At 38.4% G+C, this 21,226-nt stretch overlaps 2 protein-coding genes and 1 long non-coding RNA gene across 13 annotated transcripts in view; 1 reads left to right on the top strand and 2 right to left on the bottom strand.

Annotated features, from left to right (window-relative positions):
- The first annotated feature begins 2,094 nt into the window (after window positions 1–2,094).
- LOC115727608 lies at window positions 2,095–12,930 on the top strand. Its single transcript, XR_004013703.2, has 3 exons — window positions 2,095–2,261; window positions 12,553–12,557; window positions 12,919–12,930. It is a non-coding gene; the product is annotated as an uncharacterized LOC115727608 (long non-coding RNA).
- LOC115727605 (pentatricopeptide repeat-containing protein At4g19890-like) lies at window positions 2,287–9,265 on the bottom strand. Of its 8 annotated transcripts, XM_048276659.1 has the most exons (6): window positions 6,901–9,265; window positions 5,694–5,867; window positions 5,389–5,514; window positions 3,552–3,726; window positions 2,932–3,033; window positions 2,287–2,426 (listed from the first exon to the last, which is right to left on the bottom strand). In XM_048276659.1, the coding sequence occupies exon 1, from the start codon at window positions 9,082–9,084 to the stop codon at window positions 6,952–6,954; it is 2,133 nt and encodes a 710-aa protein (XP_048132616.1). In that variant the 5' UTR covers window positions 9,085–9,265; the 3' UTR covers window positions 2,287–2,426; window positions 2,932–3,033; window positions 3,552–3,726; window positions 5,389–5,514; window positions 5,694–5,867; window positions 6,901–6,951. The 8 variants fall into 8 exon arrangements, 7 of the variants coding, with proteins under 7 accessions (XP_048132616.1, XP_048132617.1, XP_048132620.1 ...); XR_007197926.1 differs by lacking the exons at window positions 2,287–2,426; window positions 6,901–9,265 and adding an exon at window positions 6,313–6,414 and having other exon boundaries at window positions 2,616–3,033; XM_048276660.1 differs by lacking the exon at window positions 2,287–2,426 and having other exon boundaries at window positions 2,617–3,033; window positions 5,379–5,514.
- The window catches only part of LOC115727607, an 89,078-nt gene continuing 77,961 nt past the window's right edge, over window positions 10,110–21,226 (bottom strand). The window contains exons 1-5 of one of the 4 annotated variants that reach the window (XR_007197927.1): window positions 13,725–13,890; window positions 13,540–13,609; window positions 11,441–11,550; window positions 10,719–10,920; window positions 10,110–10,355 (exon numbers count right to left, since the gene is read on the bottom strand). Coding sequence is in view for 3 of the 4 variants with exons in the window: in XM_048276668.1 (XP_048132625.1) it covers window positions 10,224–10,308; window positions 10,806–10,920; window positions 11,441–11,550; window positions 13,540–13,609; window positions 13,725–13,797 (453 nt within the window). In the remaining variant the exon portion in view is untranslated. Of the gene's footprint in view, window positions 10,356–10,718; window positions 10,921–11,440; window positions 11,551–13,539; window positions 13,610–13,724; window positions 13,891–21,226 lie in introns of those variants that run through there. The other 3 variants (XM_048276668.1, XM_048276669.1, XM_030657850.2) reach the window with 3 other exon arrangements.

The raw sequence follows: 21,226 nt of genomic DNA, 5'->3' as shown, positions 1-21,226 counted from the left end.
CATACACTCCATGGGAAGGAGAAAATACCGTAATACGTATTTTCATATTACGTGTGTATGAATCAACTAATGAGAGTACGGAAAATTGTAGTTCTCAACTTTTCTAAGCCGTGTGAGATTCTCGAGGATAAGAATTCCTCATTTTGGTACCCTCACGACTCTTCATTATTCTCGAGATTTCTATTTAGTGTTCCCTATATTAGAATGTTGTCTATGATCATGAAATTGATTCGATCTAAATGAACATTTCTAGAAAAACGAGCTGAACTGAAATTGAGAGGTCTAATGAATGAGGAAGATCGATTTAGAGTTTTTTCACAAACCGGTCGGTTATGATCATTTAGTGTGATCATAACTGTGAATTTAACATATCATACTATAAATGAGAATTAGATAGAAATACATATGTGATCGATCGATCTAGGGTACAGCATACAAAAATTCACCTTTGATTATGTTCATTATGAGCTGTCATATACTCCCAACAAATATATAACAACGAGCTCTCAATGTATGCTTGTCATACCGGTTATTTGTCAATATGAACTTTGCAAAGATAAAGAAAGTTATGATTGGTCCTCCATAGACGAGTAGGAGTTGTTGGTCCTCCGTGGGCATGTGGAAACTGTTTGCCCTACATGGGTGAGTGGGAGATGTAGGTTTATGGGTCTTATGGTGTGTGCCCATATAGGCAATCACACTCGCCCACTAGTAGTTATCTACTAATTCAAACGAAAAGTCACGTCTCTTCAAGAGACGTCAACAACATACGTTCTCCCCATCTTTCTCGCATCGTATGTCGCTTTCAAGAAACAGAAAAACAACGATGACATTCTCTCCTCCTCATTGTTGAATCGTGTTCGACACGAAGGAACTTTCGAGATCGCAAAAAGGCATCTAACCCGTGACAATTACGATATGCTCCCACATCACTTCCTTCGGTCAACACAATCGGGAAACATGGTAAATGATCATTTTCTTGGTTACTAGTTCGGATAGGATAGATCGAGAAAGGTGTTACTTGCCTTCTACATTTATCGTTAACACAAAAAGAATTTATTTGCATTCTTTCTTACTTCTAGGGGAACAAAAGGGATCACCCCCAGATATCTTCATACATCATCAAAAGCATGTCGTAGAGAATGATGTGACATGAAGAATGCTTTCCTCTGCTCGAGTACAAGACAAACCATCTGATTCACAACAATGGAGGGCAACAATCAGAATGTGCTTTTCAACAGATGCGAAAATGGCATGGATAAGATTATTTTCTTTAGTGAAAAAAAAAACATTATTTTCTTTATAGCAACACTAAAACATGTATTTTCTTTATAGCAAAACTAAAACATGTCATATATTTAGGCCTCGTTTATATCGCAGAAAATGAGACGTTTCTAGAAAATATTTTCCGAAAAGTCAATTTCCAAGAAAATGGTTATATTATATTATGTTTGGTTGAGACCTGAAAATGACTTGGAAAATACTTTCCATTGTTTGGTAAGAAAAGTCTAATTTGATTTTCTACGTCATCTTTTGATTGGAAATTGCTAACATGAATCCAATCATCCGATGTGGCATAGCCATCACTAATGTAGATAATTTTCTATTTTTCAAATTAATCGAAATTTTTAATAATTTTTATTTATGAGTTTTTCAATTAATCTTATATTTATTTTTATAAAAAAAATCTCTTACTTTTTTTTCTTCTTTCTTCTTTAATTTCTTTATCAGCCGGTCGCTGACAACGGCAACAACCGATGACCAACCACGGGTGAGGTGAGCCTCGCTTACTCGAGGCCAGCGAGGTCAAGGTTCGCAAGGCCAACCTCGCACCGGCCTCAGGCGAGGTTGACGACCGATGGAGGAAGTAAAAAAAGAGAAAAAAATAAAAGAAAAATACAAGCATTCATAAAGAAAATTTTGGAGGGAGCAATATAAGGGAAAATGTTTTCCTCTTCTCAAAAAGATGAAAACATTTTCCCACTTTCGAATGTGTTTTTTCCATGGGTAAAAAATGTTTTCCTTGATCAACTTATTTTCTGCAAATCAAACACCCAAAAAAATACGAAAAATCAGGAAAACATTTTCCTAGAAGTTATTTTCCGTGAAATAAATTGGAGCCTTAAAGACAATCAAGTTGCTTTTCATCGCTAACAAAAGAACAACAGGCAACGAGCAAAACCATCGCTCAAAGCCCAAAAACCCGCCCCCTAATGATAACGAGCAAGGGCTAGGTGCCCGTAGGCCGTCGTTGCCTGTTCGTTCGCGACGGCCTTCCTTCCCTAATAGTTCATTCAAAATTCTGGGCCTGGTTTACTAGTTTCTATAGGACAGGGCAGGTATAGGCCGATGCATAAAAGTGTCAAGCATTGGTTGTCTTGGTCCTGTTCTCTTCCGCCAAGAAAATGCTTGAGCTCCCCAAGTTCCTCCATGGCTCGGACAGCATCACGTATAAGGAAATTGCAGTTATCAAACAAACTACAGCCACCGTAAGGACACGAAAGGATGCAAAGCATTGCCGAGGCTACAAGTTAGAGGAACAACCACAGCAAGAAATGGGGTACCTACCACCAAATTAGATTGCAGGGCCACAAAAACTTCCATTTAATAAAAACAGTAATTGTTTTGAGAAGAACAACTAACTTGAAGAAAACAATTTAATCTATATGCCTCTTTTCTGGGATTAATAAGGCACAATATGATAGATGGTGCAAATCCAAAAAGCAAGTATTTGTAGAATCTATCATTAAAACCATGCTTCCAAGTTCAGCTAGTTCGTTAGATGTTTCTTAGCTAGTTCTTACAAATCAGTCTAATGCTTATTATGCGCCAAAGAAAAAAAATCTAATGCTCGAGAGAAAAAGAAAACAGACACAAAACAAAATTCAGACCAAGAAAATGCTTGGGTCCTAAGACATTAGAATCACTTACATTGTCCAGCACAATATCCTTGCTAGTTCACCTGCAAAATATTGTCGCCCCTTTTTGTCTCCTTTTTGCTAGTGCCACCTCATTGGTTCCAACATTATCACCCTGTCATAATCCACATTCCAATAAACATTATCTGCAGAGGTGAGGAGGGGAACTATGTTCAACAAGTCAGTAACTAGTCTACAATCTACATGCTGTCTACAGTAAACAAGAGGGATGTGCTACACTCTAATGAGAATAATCAAAAAGCATGCCAGGCGTCATTTGAGATATGGAGTTAGCGACAATTCACAGTGATGGAGAAAGTACTGCTTGATAATGTGCCTGCTGCTTCCGAACCTGCACTTGTAAACCCCATTGTTTATGTTGTCATATGTCCCTTCATTAGCTCAGTCTAATTGGGGTTGCAAGCGAGGAGGACAAAGGTCAAGATCTCCTTTCTCGGCCAAACCATTGAATTAAGCATGCAAATGATGACTTAGCTCTCATTTATCAACAAATTTCAGCTTCTTATCCCATATACTCTAATATAATCGCAGTGCATACGCAGCCTTGGCAATTTGCAAGCTTAAAACACGTGAAGTACTAGTGGAAATAAACACTTCAAAAAAATTACTTACAGGTACCCAGTATCTTCTACAGTAGTTTGTATTCGCAAGCTCATACAGTTCTCTGGCAGTTTTTGCTCCAATAATAGGATCAGCCTCTGCTCCAGGTTCTTCAGAGTTAGAAGCAGGAGAACCATCTAATATATGCATCACCATCTTTTGTTCTTTCCTGCTTTGACATGACCACCTGACATAAAACAGATAACTCAAAACTGATCAAACAAAAAATAGCACGAGTGAATAACAAAACAGACTATGAAAGTTCTGCTATGACCATTGATTCTTCAAGTCGTTTAATCTTCATACATACGAGACATGTGCATGCCAAGGGACAAGCAAATGACACATAAAGGTGATATCTTTAGGTTCACCAGGAAAGGAGATCTACATCTTGAGAAATCAAATGTTGAAGGTATTGGAACAAAACAACCAGATTCTGAGACACTGTCAATTTATGAACAAGCCATTCCTATGGTGAAAGGTGAACCAGAAGAAATGATGGCAAGGGCCCTTTCACGCTTAGACTTAAACAGCAAATCACGTGAAAAAGTGAACTGGATGAAACTTATCCTAAGTGGTTCCCTATTGTGAAAAAATTTCTATATCTAAGAAGATTTATCAAGAAATTATCTCATTTAGAACAGTGCCACTGCAACTATAAATACATGTTTGTCTCTACCAATTTCTAGAAGAAATAGATGGACAAAAAACCAAAACTCCGATTGAAATACTAAACTTAGCTATCTAGCCACGACATTGAGCTCCTTTTTCAACAATTATTCAAAAAGAGAGCCACATTAGCAAGGACGATCTGTCCCAGGGATAAAACAATACTTCCTAGCATAAATTCACATAACATTCAACCTTATGTCATTTGAAACTTCTTACACAAGTAGCACACACGTAAGTCCAGAACTATGAACTGAAGGGTCAAGGGTCCAAATTTGGCCATGTAAATAAAGCTAATTCAATGTAAAAATGATGATTCCATACAAAAAACCAGCAAGAAGTCACATCATCAAATACAGCACCTTTTCTGACCATGGAACAGGGGTCTAATTTGTTACTGAGAGAATATAGCTTCCCAGAGGTCTCAGTTTTAAACTTTTTGAATTTTTTACATTCTTACTTATCGTTTAGAAAGGGATTTCTTTGCATTTTTTATTGTGTAGATTGCTTTTCTTGTACCAAAAGAAGTTAAGCCCAATTCCCTTCTTTCGTTTGACGAAGAGGTTCATTTATATGACAATAATCATATTATAGCACAATAAATTTACTACTAAAAGTACGAATCATTGTAGCGATCCCTCCTATAGGAAAATATCCAAGTTTACAACCCAAAACATCAGCAACTGCTTGATCTTCCAAGGAATCTTGTGCTAGTCAAATTCATTTAACAGGGTTGACTTTAAGCCCCAAAACTGCCTGTCAAAATAGAAAAATAAATCTGTTCAACAAAACTTCGATGTTTCTTGTGCATAAGGTCATTTGCTTCTTAGCAGAAGTTGATAGAATAGGTTGTACCTTGGAACTCTTACATAATCTAAAATCATTCACAAAACCAAGTCTTCTGTCAAATATTAAATTCAACCAAGTTGCTTATCATCTCATTGATTTCCACATTACCACTCGGTCATAGCTCACACTCCTATAAAAGGTAAGAGCAGAAGAGACGAGGAGAACTAGGTTCAACATGTCAGTTACTAGTCTATAATCTACATGTTGTCAACAGCAAACAAGAGGGACATGCTACCCCTCTGCTCAGAATAACTAAAAAGCATACAAATTGCTATTCCAAATATAGAGGGCGATAATTTGCAGTGATGGACAAAGTAATACTTTAAGGCACCTGCTGCTTTGCTTCCCCACACTTGTAAGCACCAATGTTTATACTGTCAAGCATCCATTAGTTATTTCCTTCTCTTTGGGCTTGCAGTGAGCAGGATAACGATCAAAGTCTCCATTATTGGCCAAACTAAGGAGATTAGAATCAAGGGATGCAAAAATCTCGGAGCTCTTATTTAAAAAAAAAAAATCAGCTTTTTCGTCCAATAAAACCTACCATAATCTGCAGTACGTATGTAGCATTGTAACTTGCAAGCTTAAAAACATTAAGTACCAGTGGAAACAAAAACTTCAAGAAATGTTACTCACATGCACGGGATTATTTTCTGCGGTAGTTAGTACTTGTAAGCTCATACAGTTCTCTGACACTTCTTGCTCCATTAATAGAATCAAGCTCTGCTCCAGGTTCTTTGGAGTTGCATGGAAAACCCATCCAATATGTGTGTCACCGTCTTTTGTTTTCTCCCATCTCAATGTGAGTACCTAAGATAAGTAACTCAAAACTGGTCAAAAGAAAACAGCATGAGCGAACTGAGAAACTGATTATGCAAGTACCAGTGTGACCAGGGGTTTTGTCAAGTCCTCTAGTCTTCATGTATGAGAGACACATGCATGCCTAAGGACAAGCAAATGACAGGTAAGATTAATATCTTCCAGATTCAGCAAGAGACAATCTAGATCTTGAGAAATCAATTTGAAAGATGCTGAACGTATTGCAAAAAAAGAACCAGATCCTGAGACACTGTCGATAGATGAGCATGCCATTCTAATGGTAAAGGTGAACTTGGAAGAAAGTTATACTAAGTGCCATTTCATGCTTAGATTTGAACAGCATAACAAGTGAAAGGTAAACTCGAAGAAACTTATCCAAAGTGCTGTCATAATGTGAAACAATTTCCAACATCAATTAAGATTGATCAGTAATCACCGGATTAGAATAGCAACACTGCACCTACAAATGCCCCTCATCTCTTCTAAATTCTAAAAGAGAAATACGGACGATAATAAGTCCAACACTCTGACTGAAATACTAAACATTGCTTTCTTGTCATACATGATTAAATTCCATTTGAGAAAATTATTCAAGAAGAGAACCATATTAGTAAGGAATATCTGTCTCAGGGATGAAAAAATACTTCCCAGCACCAAGTAACATAATTTCCATTCTTTTATCATTTGAAATTTCTTAAACAAGTCACGCACTCATAATTCACAGAACTACAAAATGAAGGGTCCTAATTCAGCCATGTAAGCTAAGCTAATTCAATATGAAAATGACATGTTCATATGAAAACTGATCATTGAGAAATCACTTCATAAGGAAATCGCCTTTTCTGACCTAGACACCGAGGTCTAATCTGTTACTGAAATAATAGGCATATAATTTTCTGAGGTGTAATCTTCAAATTTTCTTTACATTTTTTTCAATTAAATCAGGCTTAGATCATGTTCGAATTCATTACTAAAGCTGTACAACACCAAATAATAAAATGTACAAAAGTTTCAAAATTCTCACTAGGCCATCTCTGCACTTTCTGTCGATCAAGTTTGCAATTATGATGATCCATCAACTAAGTTGTGAGTGGCAGCCATTTCCTTCACGGATCCTTTTGGTCAGATCTGAAAGAAGAGCATATTTGTTGCTTTCGTAACAAGCAGTCATAAATGCAGCTAATGTTACACGATCCACTCTGGTTTCCTTGTCGGTTAATTTATGAAAGAACAGTGCTGCCATTCCCACCTTTTTCTCACTGCAAAGCTTCCTCACTAATGTATTCACAGTTCGGATCCAAAGTTTATTTTCTAATCTCTCCAAAATCAGCAATGCATTAGCAGATTCATCTTTTTTGCAGTATTCATAGGCCAACGTCAGTCGAGTAACCTCGCATGGGGAAAGTCCCTTGTCTATCATCGAGTCATATAGTCGACGAGCCTCATTCAACCTGGACTCTTTGCAAAGTCCGCTGATCAAAGCGCAATAAGTGATACTATCAGGGAGACATCCATGGTCACTCATCCTGTGGAAAAATTTTATTGCTAAGCTGGCATTCCCATCCCTAAAGAATCCACCAATCATGGATGTGTAGGTTTCTTTGGTAGGAACTAAGCCGAGCCTGATAGCTTCTTCGAAAATCTTTTCACTTTCTTTCATTCTCTTTTGCTTACACAAGGCAGAAATCATAATGGTGTATGTTTGTATATCAGGTTGCACAGAAAGTTTAATCATCCTGCTTAGAAGTGCTAGGGCTTGCTCAATTCTCGCCCTCTTGCACTGCTCGTTTATGAGTATACTATATGTGAACAGATCAGCTTCCAATCCACTTTGGAAAGATTTTTTCAGCATTTTACAAGCCTCTTCAAACCTACCCCTCTTACAAAGACCATCAATAAGTGCATTGTACGTACAGATGTTAGGGCTGAAGCCCGAATCTGTCATTATGCCCATCAACTCATATGCTCTTTCGAAATCCCCACCTTTACAATGGCCATCGATGAGAGTCGTGTATGTATTGGTGTTAGGAATCAGTCCCTGTTCTTGCATTCTGCCGAATAACATCTCTGCACGGTTCATCTTGTTTTCTCTGCAATAGCAACTGATCATGGCAGTGTATGTATACACGTTTGGTTTATAATTTTCACTCCGGACTAGCTTAAGGAAGAGTCTAAATGCCTTATCACTCCAACCCTTCTTGCAGAGACCATCAATCAACGCCGTATGAGTATACACATTTGGCTTCCAACCTTTTCTAACCATTTCCTCCAGGAGCTCGAATCCTTGCTTAATGCTGCCTTTCTTGCATAACCCATTGATCAGTGAGGTATAATTTAACACATTCGGCATCAAACCCATATCGACCATCTTCCGGAAATACCAAATAGCTCGAGTCATAAACCCCTTCTCACAAAACGAGTTGGTGATCAAGGTAAGAGTAGCATTATCAACAATGAAATCTCTACCAATCAGTTTACTCAACCAAGCATCTACCTCAAGAATACTCCCCATTCGACAGTAAGCAATGACCATCACCTTGTAACTGTTAGGATCAGGAAAAACCCCTCTCTCATACAAACAATCAAACACGTTCTCTGCAGAGTCGAGAAAACCCCTTTCAATGGCGACCTCCATGACAAAATTCATCAAACGGGTAGTGGGCACCAGACCCTGATTCTGCATTTCAAGTACCATATTAATAGCCTCCTTTAACCTCCCAATCTCAGCAAAGCTTTTGACCATACACTGCATCACTTCATTGGCCCTCTCCAAGTTACCATTACCAATCAACGACGTGGCACAAACTATATAAAGCCTCATAAAGTGCCTAAATTTATCAGTCCCGATAGCCCAGTAGAAGAAACTCAACGCCACCATCGAACCAGCCTCATTGGCCAGAGAGGCAACGACGGTAATGGCCTGCTCATGAGTCAGAGAATCACAATCTATGTTAAGACTGAGGTGCGGAGGCCGCACTCTCACATGGGCATGCTTGTGATGAGCATCGCACACCATCGAACAGATCGATGAGACGACAGAATGAGGCTGACAGGACGGTGAAGAATCGGGTTGCGGCGAAGGGCAGTCGCCAGAGGAGTGACGAAGTGCTCGGAGAGTGAAGCGGGCGTGAAAGAGAGAGTAGGCGTTTGAAGTTCCCGACGGTGCTTGCGAAAGTCGCCGAGGTCGGAGAAATCTAATGGAAACCATGAAAGACTTGACGAGAGACGAGAGCTCCTGACGATGGTGGTCTTGAGTGGCACAGGAGGTTGAAAGGAATCGGTTCGAGTTTAAAGCATGAAGGCGCGAGGGGTAGGATTCGCCACAAGCACGTACCCCGCCAGGCCGGGCACGTGCCGGACCCGGACACGGTTAGTCCGGACCCGTTTTCAGAATTTCAAAATAAAAAAATAATAATTTTGACTTTTTAAGGGGATATCCAATAGAAATTGCGAAAAGTGAAAACAAAATAATATCATGTCGATGTAGCTCTCTCGGGAGGATTGCCAGAAAAGTTATAAATTCATTGCAAGCGTGCCAATTAATTTTAAATCTTTTTTAATTAAATCATAAATATTTTATATTTATACTAATTCACTCCATCCGATTAATTTTAGTAGAAAATGGCTGACCTGGCACTACAAAAGTGGGCACTGACATGTGCAATTTTTAATAATATTTTTTTTATTTTTTATTTTGTCTTTCTTTCTGTTTCTTTTTTTTTTCCCTTCCCTTCTTCCTCTAGCCAATCGCAAAAGGAAAAAAAAATATATAAAAAGAATTATAAATTATAAAAATAAAAAAATTTAAATATTATATAAAATTACTCGCTGACGTTGGCAACATCAACACCTAAAATGTAACGGAATCTAGCACTTATTCACACTCTCTAGCTCCGAGATCACTCGTTCCTCAATTTCGTGCCTTTGCCTCATTCATCTTCCTCTATCAATAGCTAAACTTATAGCATTTTTTTTTTGTCAGAAAAATTGCAGCATTTGAAAGTACATAACGAATAAAAGTTCGTCGAAGTGTTGTCCCACGTTAATTGACTACGGATTCCTATATTTCGAATACTAAAGTGTTCTGATACTGAAACCATCACGGCAATCGAGCTGAATTTGAACTTTTGCTTCATCTTTGTTTATTTTTTTATGGCAAAAGAAGCGGTCGAAAATGGTGGAACATACTGCAGTTAAATTTCTATCATCGGTATAAATGATGTTGACAGAAATAAGAACCGTTGAACTTGGATGTGAACGTAGTTTTGAGCTCTTTGAGATTTACATATCAAAACAGAAAAACAAGAGAAAATCTCGATTCTTACAATTCAACTCCATTACAACAGGTCAAAGATTTCTTCGAATTAACTGCCATGCAAACTGATCAGCAGCCATTATCGCACTAGATGCCGCTCCAATTGAACCATCATACCTGCCACAAATGGAGGAAATGCACGCTAAAGCATTATCAACAATATCGGCATAAGGACGCTTTAATTGCGTATGACGCTCACTTTGGTGCCAATATTTTTTTCAATCACTTAAGTGCTAAATCGGAAAAAAAAAAACAATTACTTTAGCGCCACTAGCGAGAAATTCCGGCGACCTCACCGGAGTTGCATTTAAATAATAGTTTTTAAAAAAAATTAACACTTAAGTGATCCAAAAAACGATCACTTTAGTGCCAACGGCAAGAAATTCCAACGATCTCGCCGGAATTCACACTTAAATAATCGTTTAAAAAAAAATTTGACACTTAGGTGATAAAAAAAAATATTGGCCTCAAAATGAGCGCTGTACATAAATATTGGCACTTGAGGTGTCCTTTTGTCCAAGAATATCTGATTGCTTAAAACTGAATAGTATGCTTTCACTCAAGTCCTAAACCAATTCTTTCTATCTGCTAAAATTCTTAAAACGAATGCTCACAGTGCCACCAAGATGAAAGCTGTTGTTTGCATGACAATCGCCCCTTCACCGGCAGGATTTGATGCGTTCATGCATCTTGCGCAGAACCAATTCTCATGGATCGATGTGACAAGATCTGCAATCAAAATCACATCCAGTGAACATCAACAAATATATACTACAGCAAGCCACATCAAAGTGGATGTGCAAAGACTAGGTTGACAACATACACAATTTCTAGTGCATTTGATGCTTATAAGAAAATGCAAAAGTTGGATGAAGAAAAGACCTGCAATGGAGGGGCACACAATCTCATCCACACTCCCATGCACTTAAGGCACACAATCAAGCACTCAAGTACAAAAGAAAGATTAACTTGACTAGAAAATTGCCCAAAAATTGAGCAAGAATAAAAAAGACTACTTAGAAAATTGCCTAAAAATGAGCAAGAATAATATGACTTTGAGAATACTGTAACTTTTAAAATCAAATTAAAATGAATGAGCCTCTCTGTTCTAGCTTCAAAGAAGTTCATGGCCCAACTCTTTAAAAGTCCACAAACTAATTGCACCCCTCTAAAACAAACAACTGGAAGTACAATTATCATAGTTGAGAAATGAGACGGTGAAGAAAAGATGATAGAAAGAGATATATACATTGGTTTGGCCCAATAAAAAAAGTCTCTGTCTGGAGCTTTCCACATTTGAGAAAATCAAGAAATGGCCTCATTTGAATGGGATCTGCCTTTATTCCTTCTTGTTTGGCACTACCATCATCAAAATCAATTTCAATATCTCAGATATTATATAGAGGGACTCATCAAAGAACAGGCTCATACAGACCCAAAATCAATTGATTTTAAACACCTAAAGAAGCTGGCAAGACATGTACCTATCAACATAACATGGGTAGTCAAGCAAGAGCATAGGTTCTGCAAAGCATGACTTTCAAACTTTGTCCCAATTCCCCAATACAGGATGCACAATAACAACGTAAACAAGATCATATGCACTTGAATCTGTGTTATCTATAAAGAACATTTAGAAGGACATGGTTTGCAGGAAAGGCCCTCCACCACACTTGACACCATGTAGATATATCTACATGAGTTTACTACACATCAATATAGAACAAGTTGTTTCCTTCTCTCCCACAAGCAGTGAGCACTAATGGCCCAACCAGCACATTACAAATTTTCCTCAGAACAAATGCTCACCCAAATGAGTTCCAGACTGGGGAAAGGAAGAAAGATTTTACATTACACAACATCAAATTCCTATCCATGATGGACAAGCAAACAGCATATTGCATTTCAACAAGTAACCCATATTTAGATAGCAGCAAGTGTGAACGGCATTGTGCTGTCAATAGAGCAGTAACAAGCTTAACCTCCAAATTGGAAATCTCTATATGGGCTAGAATGTCTGAAGATCTGACTCAATTTCCACAAGAGAAACGAGGGGAACTAACAGTAAGAGGAGTATATGATTGTACAAAGGGAAGGATAATAAGAGCTAAACAGAAACCCATCTTCTTCCTCATATAATAGATGATAGATTGTGGAAAATGATTTGGAGCCTTCAATGCCCACCAGAAGATTAAAGCCCTTCTTATGGAAATTGTGCCAAATGTCTCTGCTGTTGGAAGAAACTTAGTTATCTGTAGAATTAAAGAAAGTGCAGGATGCTCAACTGTAGGGAGGAGGAAATTGTGGAGCACATGTTATTGCTTTGACCGCGGAGTCAATGTATTTAATTATGTCTCTCAGGTTGGGTCTGCAAATTCAGAATTGGGTATGCAAACCTCTGACAGATGGATGTTGAAGTTGCTCAATGAATGTGGATTAAAAGGGGAAGCAAATATAAATAGAAAAATAGTTGCAAGGCAACCTCTCAAGGAGGAGTTCCTGATCATTTGAAGACTTTGCTTAAGTAAGCTCGACAATGGAGGTGTTCTTCCACATCAAAGCATTGACAAAGACCAAGCAAACTAGAGATCTTCAGAAGAAAAAAGGGGAATAGGAGTAGTTGCTTGTGATGAAACAGAAGTTTTGCTAGGTGAAATAGGGTTGCATTTCAGGCAAATAATGTAGAAGTTGTGGAATCTCTTGCAATTCAAAATGGTCTTCAAAAAGCTGCTAAAGAAGGTTGTAGAAGGCACAGCATTGAAACAGATATCGAGCCAGGTTTTAAATGGCTGATTGTTCAAAATTTCCCATGCAACTGGAAATCGAATTCATAGACCAGGACATCACGGACAAGAAGCTGTAAAGCCATTCAAAGAATGGTGTTCGTAGATCAGCTAACCAGCCCGCCAATTGGGTATCAACTCATGCAAGAGACAGAACTCTCGAGGAAGATTTAATGACTAATATTTCCTCTGCTTTACAGATTTCACTTGATGCTGATTGTAAAGAGAAACCACTGTGAAGTTGGTTTGGGCCAAAAAGATAATCATAAAAGAACCAAATTCCTCCTCATTATTTCTCTAGCTACATCATTAACCGTACCAGCCAGAGAACAACACATCCATCTAACAATTGTCAAAAAACTACCATCTAAACCACATGGATACATCTGGATTTCGCACAAAGAAACGAAAATTCCACTCCAAATCAGACAAGAATCTCTACCAACTCAAGTCTAGCGATTATACTAGCAAAATCCGAAAATCGGTAAACCAGATTGAACTCATTCAACCCGAACAGAAAATTTCATACACAGGAAGAAAGGAAAGGAATCGGTACAGGCCATACATGGTAGACAACAATCGAGAGGGTCCAGTTGGGTCATGATTGAGTAGCAAAGCTGCCTTCAACGGTTGCCCTGCGCATCACAACCCAAAAAGAACGAAATTTTAAACCATTCCGAGCATTCCCAGTCCAATTCAACTAAACTGGGAATGATAAAGAATCGCATCAAGCTTCAGCGCTCCGCTCACCATCACCAGACCCAACATAAGAGGAAGCCCACTTATCCCACGTCCTGTGTACGAAGTTCGTATCCACCGTCATCGTCACCCTCTACGGAGCTCGCTCTCTCGCTCGCTCTGCGCATCCTCACTCCACCATCTCAGTTCAGCCTTCTCCTCCTCTCCTGCAAAGAAGACACGCACGTCACTCCACAAGAATGGTTGAAACCCTAATATTTACTATGTTTCCATCTCATATTATACGACTTTTTTTTTTTTTGTCAGACATATTAATACGAATTGACTGTAACTTAAGTAACGAATTGAAATAAAGAGGTAAAAAAAATTTACCAAAAAAAGTCCGACGATTTCCAGAAGATAACGAGCTATATAGAGTAGAGGTGAGCAAAAAAGACCATCCGGACCGAGACCGCCAAGACCGGATTGAGATTGATGTTCCGGTTCTCGATTTTAAGGGGATCCGGTCCGGTTCTCGGTTCCAGAGACCAAGATCGGACCGGACCTCCCTAATCAGATCGGTCCTTTTGTTTTAATTTTTTTAAAAAACAAATCTAACGTTTACTTGTTATTTAGGTTTAGGTCCTTTAGGGTTTCTTTGCTTTCCAGTGCCACGGACATTTTTTCTTACCTCTTCACTATCTAGTCTCCACTTCTCTCGCTAAATGAACGAGTCATGAGTCATTCCTACCGCTTGTCTCGCCTTAGACTTCATCGGCATCGTCCGCAACCAAGTCGCTGGTGTCCGGAGCTACCAATTGAAGAGGCCTTGATTCTCCCGAGCTCGTGGTACACCGACCCTTGTTTCCTCGACCTCGAGCTCGATTATGTCTTCTATCAAAGTGTGCATCCACTTTTTGGAACCGCTGACCGAAAACCTTGGAACCGCTCGGGAACCGAACCGGACAGACTGTCCGATTTGATTCCCCATTCCGATGGTGGTCAGTCCAATCCACAATTCCAAAAAGTGGGAACTGGGACCACCGGTCTAGTTCTCGATTTTTTATGGGAACCGGATCGAATCGAAAATCGCTTACCCTTAATACTGAGTCTCTAACAAGGGAAAAGAAGAAGATGTATCATTCATGGTAATGCAAAAATACTTTATTGCAATAATAAGTACATTGAGCTTTTACATGATTTCCGCATCGGGCACTTGAAAATGGAAGGGATAACACTACGAAAAATCCTAAATTGATACATTTATGACAAATTTTCTTCAAAATATTTTTTTATCAGAAAAAATCCAGACTTGTACACCTGTGATAAATTTACCCCAAACTATTTTTTTGATCGCCAAAAACTCTAAATTAGTATATCTATGATAAATTTACCCTTCGTTAGTTTATGTTAAATTGGATTAACACCACAAAAAAGCTCAAATTGATACATGTGATAAAAAAAAGGGTAAAAACCAAAGCTGGTATACCTGTCAACTATCACATATCATCTAACTCAGCAATTTGACGGATATACATATGATAAAAAGAGGGTAAAAATCCTAAATTGGTATGCTCGTCAAGCGACACATGTTATCCAATTTAGCAATTTGGCAGATACACATGTGATAACAAGAGGGTAAAAATCCCAAATTGGTATACCCATTAACCGTCACATGTCATCCAACTCAACAATTTGACAAATACACATGCGATAAAAAGAGGGTAAAATCCTAAATTAGTATATTAGTTAACTGTCACATGTCATCCAACTCGGTAATTTGATGGATACACATATGATAAAAAGAGAGTAAAAATCCAAAACCGGTATACCGTCAACTGTCACATGTCATCTAGCAATTTAACTACAAAATTTATCAAAAACTAACGGAGGGTAAATTTTTCAAAAATATATCGATTTAGAGTAAATTTGTCATAGGTATATCAATTTGGAATTTTTTATAATCAAAAAAATAGTTTGGGATAAATTTGTGACACACACTAGTTTGGGATTTTTCTTGGCGTTAACCAAAAATGGAATCATTGGCTACTGACTCATTCCTTTCTTGATCTTCCTTTATGATTTTCCCTCGCAATATAAACAAATGTCAATTTAATATATCATGAAGAATTTCATTCGACCCCTAATGCGTACGATTTTTTCATACCGCTCCTCCGAAGTTCCGTTGTGGGGAATTGAACTTCAAGTAATTCATTCCACATGTTGTAAGAAGGGAGTTGCCTTGTCGACTGCGATAAGAGTTCCAAAAAAATATTCCAAGATCGGTCGTTTTACACAACAAGACTAGGCTGATATCTACTTGGCTTGAAAGTGAAAATAGTTGAGATGAAAGAAGTTTCATAGATTCTAATACTAACTCGCTTGTGAATGAAGTCTTTTAGCTTGCTTTCGATCTAGTCGAAGAAAGGGTGACCGTAGACATGGCCGATTCTTTGGAAACCCCGGTTCCGGTTTCGTTTTTAAATTTAATTTTTATAATAATAAATAATGAAATAAACATAATAAATTATAAATTGTAATCAAATTGTACATTGTAATAAAATTTGGGGAAAAAAGAGAGAGAAGAGGAATGGGCTTGAACTTAATGAATTATCATTAAACGCTTACATATCTTCTTGGGAATAGAAGAATCAAAGCTCATGTAATTCTTTTACCTTTGATAGCCCCAACTTACCTTATCGTCAATCATCGCTACCCGTGGCGATGATATCTCCACAATCTTCACTAAAGAATTCGTGTTCTCGATCCAGCTTTTGGTGTCGAAATTTAGCTTTCGTCCAATCGTTAACATAAGCTTGAGCTTCCACAGTTCCCGGACTTAATCTTGAACGGCGAGAGTCTAAAACTAATCCTCCAATGCTAAATACTTGATCAACTCCAACTGTTGAAGAAGGGGTTGCTAATATCCGGCGAGCGATGAGGGCGAGAACTGGGTAATCAATTGAATGACTCTTCCACCACTCTAGGATTTGGAAATTTGTATTGTGCTCGGCATCACGAAACTCAAATTGAGTGGTTAAATATTTTTATAATTCAGAAATATTACCTGTTGCCTTTTTTTGTTTTTGTTTTTGTTTTTTTTGTCTACTCTTGAGCATATTATATCCTCTACTAAATGAACCACCAGCTTTGCTTCATGAGACAATAGATTGTAAAGATCCATAATCACTTAAACCATATCTACTACAAAATTATCAATATAATAATACTATAGATTATTTAACCTCTTATTGTATATTTGAAATATATATTATATCTTCCAAATGTAAACAATCATAATAATACACATTCAGATAATCTAGTAAACAATCTAATTTAATACGTGGATAAAAAATAATACCAACTAAATAGACAAGAGAAATTTTGAAATAATAATGCAACCATTTTTCTCGCATTACTAAAATAGTCCGAGCTAATTCGGTATCTTTTTCATATCACTAAAAACATCACCAATATTAACACACTCTATTAAAAATAAATGTGTAGTATGATAATAAATATCATATAAAGTATTAGTAGCATAATTAAAAATTTTCAAAAATTCTAAATTTTTTTTTGTAAACGTCCCAATGTTGCGGAAGTAAAGTAATTTCCGGAATATTTTGCGAAATAAACATACATAATAAATCTTTGTAATCAAAAGTTTGTCGAAGCAACTCGTATGTAGAAAACCAACGAGTCGGAATATCTTTTGGAAACCTTTTTGCCATTCTCCCATGTTATTTATAACATTTTTCCCATGCTTTCATAAAATGGACACGACTCTATAAAAATTTAATTGCACCCTTTATTGGGGCTAGAGAAGTTTCAAAAGTTCATAAACCATCTTGTACACATAAATTTAAAACATGACAATCACATCTATTGTGAAAAAATTGTTTGCCAAAAAGAGGGTTTACAAATATTTTCTAATTCGGGAATGGAAGCGGTATTTGCAGTGAGATTATCAAAACCAATTGAAAATGCTTTATTTATCAAATTATATTCTTTTAAAACTTGCCTAATTATTATATACATATTATAAGCTGAATATTTTTCATCAAAAACTCGAAATGCAATAAGTCTTTTTTGAATGGTCCAGTCATCACCTATCCAATGACATATGACACTCATATAAGAATGAATTTGCCAAGGATCACTCCAAATATCGCTCCCTAAATGCACACGTCCATTGAATTGACCAAATATTTTTTTTTTTTTTTTTATAAAGATGCAAAAGTTCGCGTTTAAGAGTAGTTTTCGAAATAGTTGGTGCTTACGGAACCAACGCAGTATTTATCAAATATTTCAAATTAAAATTTTCGCTAGTAATAAACGAAGCATGATCAAGGGCAACATATTCAGCTAATGTTTGTTTATAAAGTGCATCGATGTAACAGAATAAATGAATAGTATTAGGATTGGCGTACTCGAAAATTTGTTGTTGCCTAGTGCCGATCCCCTTTGCGTTGGATGTTTTTTCGTCAAATGCGGATTTAATGCTCCATAGCCGTCTCCTTTGGTAAATTTGTATGTTTGCGAACAATATTTACAATTTATATTATACTTACCTTCGCTTTCATCATATACCTTATCGAAGTGCAGCTACAAGTCGGATGTACTCTCTCGGCCCTTTCATTCCGACTCATTTGCCGTCGATGTTTCTTCGACACCAATAGGAGGATGAAGACTTTCTTGTGTTGGAACGTGCTCGACATTCGAAATGAGAACAACGTTGATATTATCCTCCTCGTCGTCTTCCCAATATGTATACTCACGAGGATCATATCCAAGAATAGGATATTCGGAATCTCTCATCGCCATCTTGGCCTTTCTAGTATTTATGCTTCCACTTGCCATTTTTGAGAGAATTGAGACGGATTTGAGAGAATTGAGTGGATTGAGAGAATTTGAGATAATTGTTGAGAGGATTTGTGAGAAAAATGAAAGGGGGATGATAGGTATTTATAGAGAAGGGGAGGGTTATTTAACTTTTAAAAAGCCATTTTTTTTTTGTCGAAGCAATGGCCAAATGGCCATTTGGGACCTTGGGGGGAAAGAGCGACTCTTCCCCTTCCCCCCCGGTCTTTTTTTTACGGGTTGGAACGGTCAATTCCGGGCCGGTTCGGACAATTGTGAAATCGAAATCGGCCCTTAGGGCTAGTTACTGTTCCGGGTCAGAACCGTGGGGCGGGTTAACGGGCCGGTTCCGGGCTCTCGGTTCCATTTGGCCATGTTTAGGTGACTATATCTGTTAGCCCCCACATTTTCCTTACGTGTAGTGCTCTTGATTAAGGAAAAACGAAATAGCAAATCAGAGCTATCATTCTACACGTGTGCGTGTGTGAGAGATTGTCATACTCTGATTCTCGAGTATGCAATATCCTTACCAACATGCCTCAGGTCATTAGGGACGACATCCCAGGCACATCATCGACCCATACATTTTATCTTTTTAATAAGCACATGCGGAACATACAACTCCCAGATGACAATTCAAACAACGGGGATAGGAAAGTAGGACAACCAACAACAACGGTCAACTTAGCAAAAGACTATTTCATTTCCATCAGCAGATAATCTTTAACCCTACTGAGCTATACATATACAACATCATACTTAGGGGTGGCTCCCTAAAATCAGCAAAAAGATAGGTGGGTCGAGATAAGGTTAAAGTCATATCTACTACAAAAGAGGGGTCACGTCGCCTTCGTCCACACGTCTCCCAAAAAGGTCACCACGAATACCACATCTCATTAGAAATACTCGGGCGTAGGCGCGTAGTTTGAGTTGTCAAAGATCGGGTCGTAGTCGGGGTCCACTACCTCCCCATTAGGGGAATCGATGTTCATCGGGTCCCAAGTTTCGATCCTAAGGATCGCGGTAGGCGGCCCCTTGAATCCACGGATGGGCCCATAGAGAGCATCACCATGGCGCACAAGCGAGGCTTTGAAGCGGTAGGGCACTAAGTGTTCCAACTCCTCATCTACCCTTATGGTCGTCACATGATGCTCTCAAACTCGATCCGTCTCCGGGAATGGATGGTACACGGTATCAAATGACTAGTCGAAGGGGACTCCAAATCAAACCGGACGAGTTTCAATTACCTTAGTTCTGAAAAGGGTCAATAATAATGGGTAAGAAATAAATCCTTATGAGTCAACGCCTAAGCCCTGCTAGGTACTAATTCACTCGGGGCGACCTCTACGTGTAGCAAAAGTCGATAACGGATCAATAGCATGCAATCTACGCCATGCTCTAACTATCACGGGAATAAGCACAACCCAATAATATATCTACAACCACGTGCAAGCTTACCACGCCTTGGTTCACGCGTAATGCAATACTCGGCATGACTCAATAGTCACTCTAATCAAGACATACAACCAGAATACCCAAACGACTTGCATGCATAGAAAACCACATGTGTTCCGGTTATTAATAGCTATTCGGCTTGGCACACTACACAATTGATGCCCGTACACTAGATAGTTAGTACTTAGCATACTAGACAATTGGTGCTCTACTAGCATGACCAAACATCATTCCATTACTTTGGCAATGGCAACCGTTAAGCCGTGTGATTTCGATCGACACGGCACGGCATAACAGGCATTCCTGTAAGGAGTGTCGGCCTATCACAAATTGTGACCGACATTCGACCAACCCCGGCGTCACGGATTGACGTGCATTTGACAAATCATGTGATTCCAATCAACACGGCATGAACTTGTCGGGAAACCATCATATGACCACACAAACACACCAGACAACCAGTCAATTCTTATCTTTTGCATTTAGTCAAATGCTCACACGGTCATGCTTAAAGACTTGGCCTAAGACCATTTTCATGTTCAAATAAGCAATTTGATCCACATGTGATCACATGAATGCACAAATTGTTCACCAAAATTTGCTTTTAACACAGGGTAATTAATTCTCATATATATATAGACACACACACACACACACACACACACACACACACACACACACACACACACACACACACACACACACACACACACACACACACACACATGCCTAACCAATGCATACAATAGTCAACCAATAATCACTCAATTAAGCAATCGATAGTAATAATTTACTCGACAATTAACAGCCCACTCGACTCCGCCTAATCACTCGCTCAAGATCAATCAATCACGGTTAGTCCCTCAAATACGGTCTAAAATCAATTAGCCACGATCCACCTAAACTATCCATATCTAATCTAATTAATTGTGGTCATTTAACCTAACCTGAGTTACTAACTTAATCTGATCACCGTTAACTATATAAACAAGGATTAACACTAATTAACTATTCCTAAACGTAATTAACAACCTAATTGAGGGTTAGGGGTCAACTCACAACTAACCGTCCGAGATGACAACGGTGGTGACATGGGTGACAATGGCATGGCAACGACGGTTCTCGGCGGTCACCGGTTCACGGTGGCAAAGGGGCTCTCTAGTCAATGGCGATAACAGCGGCAATGCGGGCGGTAGGCGGAGCTCAAGTTGGTCTCGGGTTCGGTTGGGGCCGTGGATTCGGGAGTGTCCCAAGGCCGA

Source organism: Rhodamnia argentea, chromosome 3 (genome assembly GCF_020921035.1).
Source record: "Rhodamnia argentea isolate NSW1041297 chromosome 3, ASM2092103v1, whole genome shotgun sequence".
NCBI lineage: Eukaryota > Viridiplantae > Streptophyta > Magnoliopsida > Myrtales > Myrtaceae > Rhodamnia > Rhodamnia argentea.
Note: the sequence above shows the minus strand (reverse complement) of the source record. Positions and strands in the feature narration are given on the sequence as shown.